The sequence below is a fragment of the Silene latifolia genome, chromosome 3, assembly GCF_048544455.1.
Source record: "Silene latifolia isolate original U9 population chromosome 3, ASM4854445v1, whole genome shotgun sequence".
NCBI lineage: Eukaryota > Viridiplantae > Streptophyta > Magnoliopsida > Caryophyllales > Caryophyllaceae > Silene > Silene latifolia.
Genome location: NC_133528.1, coordinates 49,110,508 through 49,113,279, shown reverse-complemented (window position 1 = coordinate 49,113,279; position 2,772 = coordinate 49,110,508). Strand labels below are relative to the sequence as shown.

Here is a 2,772-nt window from a genome sequence, read left to right as displayed (position 1 = left end):
TAAATGGGAATTGAAGGCTTGAAGCCAATGTTAATGCCTAAAACTCAATCCCTTCTACTTGTACGAGCCTCTACTAATCAGATCAATAAAGGACTCGCGTGTCAAGTGAATGCCGGGTCCCGGGTTATTATCATCATCATTAATGCATGAATGCAACGTACAATTAGCTCCGTACACCTAATACTATACAGCACATCTTGACTATGTCAATAATTTAAGGATTTGTTATTTTGATAACCATTTTTTATGCATTATTTCAAACACAATTATCAATCTGTAACGAAAATAAAAATAAAAAATGGAATATAGAAAAGACATATAAGGTGGTAACACTTTACACCCGACCGTAAGAATACAATGACTTAATAGCCCATGCATGTAAGAACTGATAGATTTTTAAAAGGGTAATTCTGTTTATTGCATATGGCATAATAGCGTTTATATAGTATACATAGAGTAAGGTATCCGAAATACATAGCAAATATAATTAAGAATATTCTAACAACACTTGTTGAATCGGCTTAATTACTGCTGGTCGAATCGAACTGCATAAACTAGGTACAAGATTGAAGAGGAGACCCACAAAGGCACTTATTATGAATGTAAGAATACTTGTCGAACTGGCTTAATTGTCCTCCGGTGGGTATCGTACCACACAACCGATTATAACTCACGTTAAAGAATTGCAAATTTGGCAAATCTTCTAGTGATTTTGGTAGGCTCCCAAATATCTTGTTATGGTTCAAATCGATCCTATTCAAGACCAAAACCGATCCAAATTCCAAGTTACTCATATTAAATGACAACATATTCCTTGATAAATCAAATTGATTAAGCTCCTTATTCGTCCCAAACAAAAACGATACGTCCCCAATTAGTTGGTTACGTGAAAAATCAAGTGCCAAGAACTGTACGTTCCCTAGGGAACTAGGAATTGGACCGGATAACATATTATGTGAGAGATCGATAGTAAACCCGGGCTGTGCAAACGAACCAAAACTGTTCGGGATTGAACCAGTTAGCTGGTTACGTGATAAATCAAGTAACCCGAGATTTGGGAGTTGTGATAGGGAAGGCGGGATTGAACCGCTGAGTTGGTTGAAAGATAAATCAAGATCAGTTAATTGTTTGAGTTGGCTAAAAAAGGACGGAACCGGACCGGTTAAATTAAGGAAATTAAGCCGGACAACATTAAGATTAGTAAGTTTGGCTAAAGTTGATGGGATTGGACCCGAAATATTTGTAAGGTGACGAAAGAGTAATGTTGTGAGAAAAGGGAGATCGCCAACGAGTGGCGAAATTTCACCGGATAGTGGGCCGGAAAATAACGTAAGCGAAGATATCCTGTGAGACGTAGCGTCACACTCAACTTGGAACCAATCGGTGCAACAATCGGTATCGTTAGACCATGAGCTTAAGAATTCAGGTTTGCCATAATATTGTTGGATTTGTAGCAACACTTTTTTGTCACTTGGGTTGCATAATTCGAGCGAGAAAGATGTGGTTAAGGTAGAAATGAGGAGTGTTAAGCAAAGTAGAGTTATCTTGGAATTGGTCATAACTAAAATAACTAGAAATTGGATTAATTGGTTGAGAAGATAATGTAGTTTAATGATTTGTGAAAGGTACGATGTATGGTGGAATGATATTTATAGGAAGTTTGGGGAGTTTAGAGTCCGACAAGGCGGCTTCACCTTTCTAGAATTAACGGTAATTTGGGTGTAAGTTAGGTAGCACAGACACTTTTCCTAATCAGTTGTTCCGTGTCCGATATTGTGTCAGACACCGACACTCCTCGGACAAATGTCGAAACGTGTCGGACACCTATAAAGCCGTGTCTAACTTTCTACATTTATTCGGGCACGTGTCCGACGCGTGTCCATGGTATTTCGGCCGTGTCCGACGCGTGTCCATGACATTTGGATATCATTTGGGGTGAATGATGTTCTTTAAGCGTGAAATGAGCTGTCGAAAGAGATTGATTAGAAGATTCGTTTTGATGGTAAATGAAAATGAGTTATAATCAAGGGCAAGTTTTACCTTCACTTATTTAAATTTAATATCAAATACTTTTATAAAAATAAAATTAAACGTTTATAATTATAAAATGTCTATTTTATTAAATTTAAATAACGTGTCATGTGTCCTAAATTTCATGGGATGCCGTGTCACGTGTCCGTGTCCGTTTTGGTGCTATCTAGGGTGTAAGCCGCTATAATTGGTGTTAACGGGACATAACTGGGAATGTTTGGTTGGAACTTTATCTTGGAATGAATTAAAATGGATTTATTTCGTTTTAATGTATGGTTGGTGTATTTTGAAATGAAATTAAATACTCAATTGATTATAAATCTATTCAAACCCCCTGAAATCTCATAAGTATTTGTAACTGCATTATATCCAATACATTATAATTTTTCATTCCTGCATTGAACCAAACAATTATAAACATTTATGGAATTTTACCTTTATACCTCCCTAGAGTTAGAAAACATTTCATTTCATTGCTAATGTTCAAACCAAACTACCCCTATGTGATGAATCACGTTAGTCTCTCCAAACATTTTCTTACCTTCACTTTTAGTACAATGATTAGGGTGAGAGGAGGAGATTATTTGTGATAAGTTTCATTAGTGCAAGGGCTTATTTGGATGAGTAGAACTCAAGGAAAAAAGAGGGATACAAAATCCCTTATTGGATTAACAAAGGGGTATGAGTGGAAAGATTTTGAGGGAATTTATGACCAAAAATCCACCCTCCATTTTCCTTCCT

The 2,772-nt window shown here is 36.5% G+C and overlaps 1 protein-coding gene across 1 annotated transcript; it reads right to left on the bottom strand.

The window, feature by feature from the left end:
- Positions 1-393: 393 nt before the first annotated feature.
- Positions 394-1,614, bottom strand: LOC141646077 (polygalacturonase inhibitor-like). Its single transcript, XM_074454151.1, has one exon. The coding sequence runs from the start codon at positions 1,557-1,559 to the stop codon at positions 555-557; it is 1,005 nt and encodes a 334-aa protein (XP_074310252.1). The 5' UTR covers positions 1,560-1,614; the 3' UTR covers positions 394-554.
- Positions 1,615-2,772: the final 1,158 nt, after the last annotated feature.

What these genes read in the sequence shown, in the direction of transcription:
- LOC141646077 (XM_074454151.1), bottom strand. Translation starts at nt 1,559, where the DNA reads ATGACCAATTCCAAGATAACTCTACTTTGCTTAACACTCCTCATTTCT.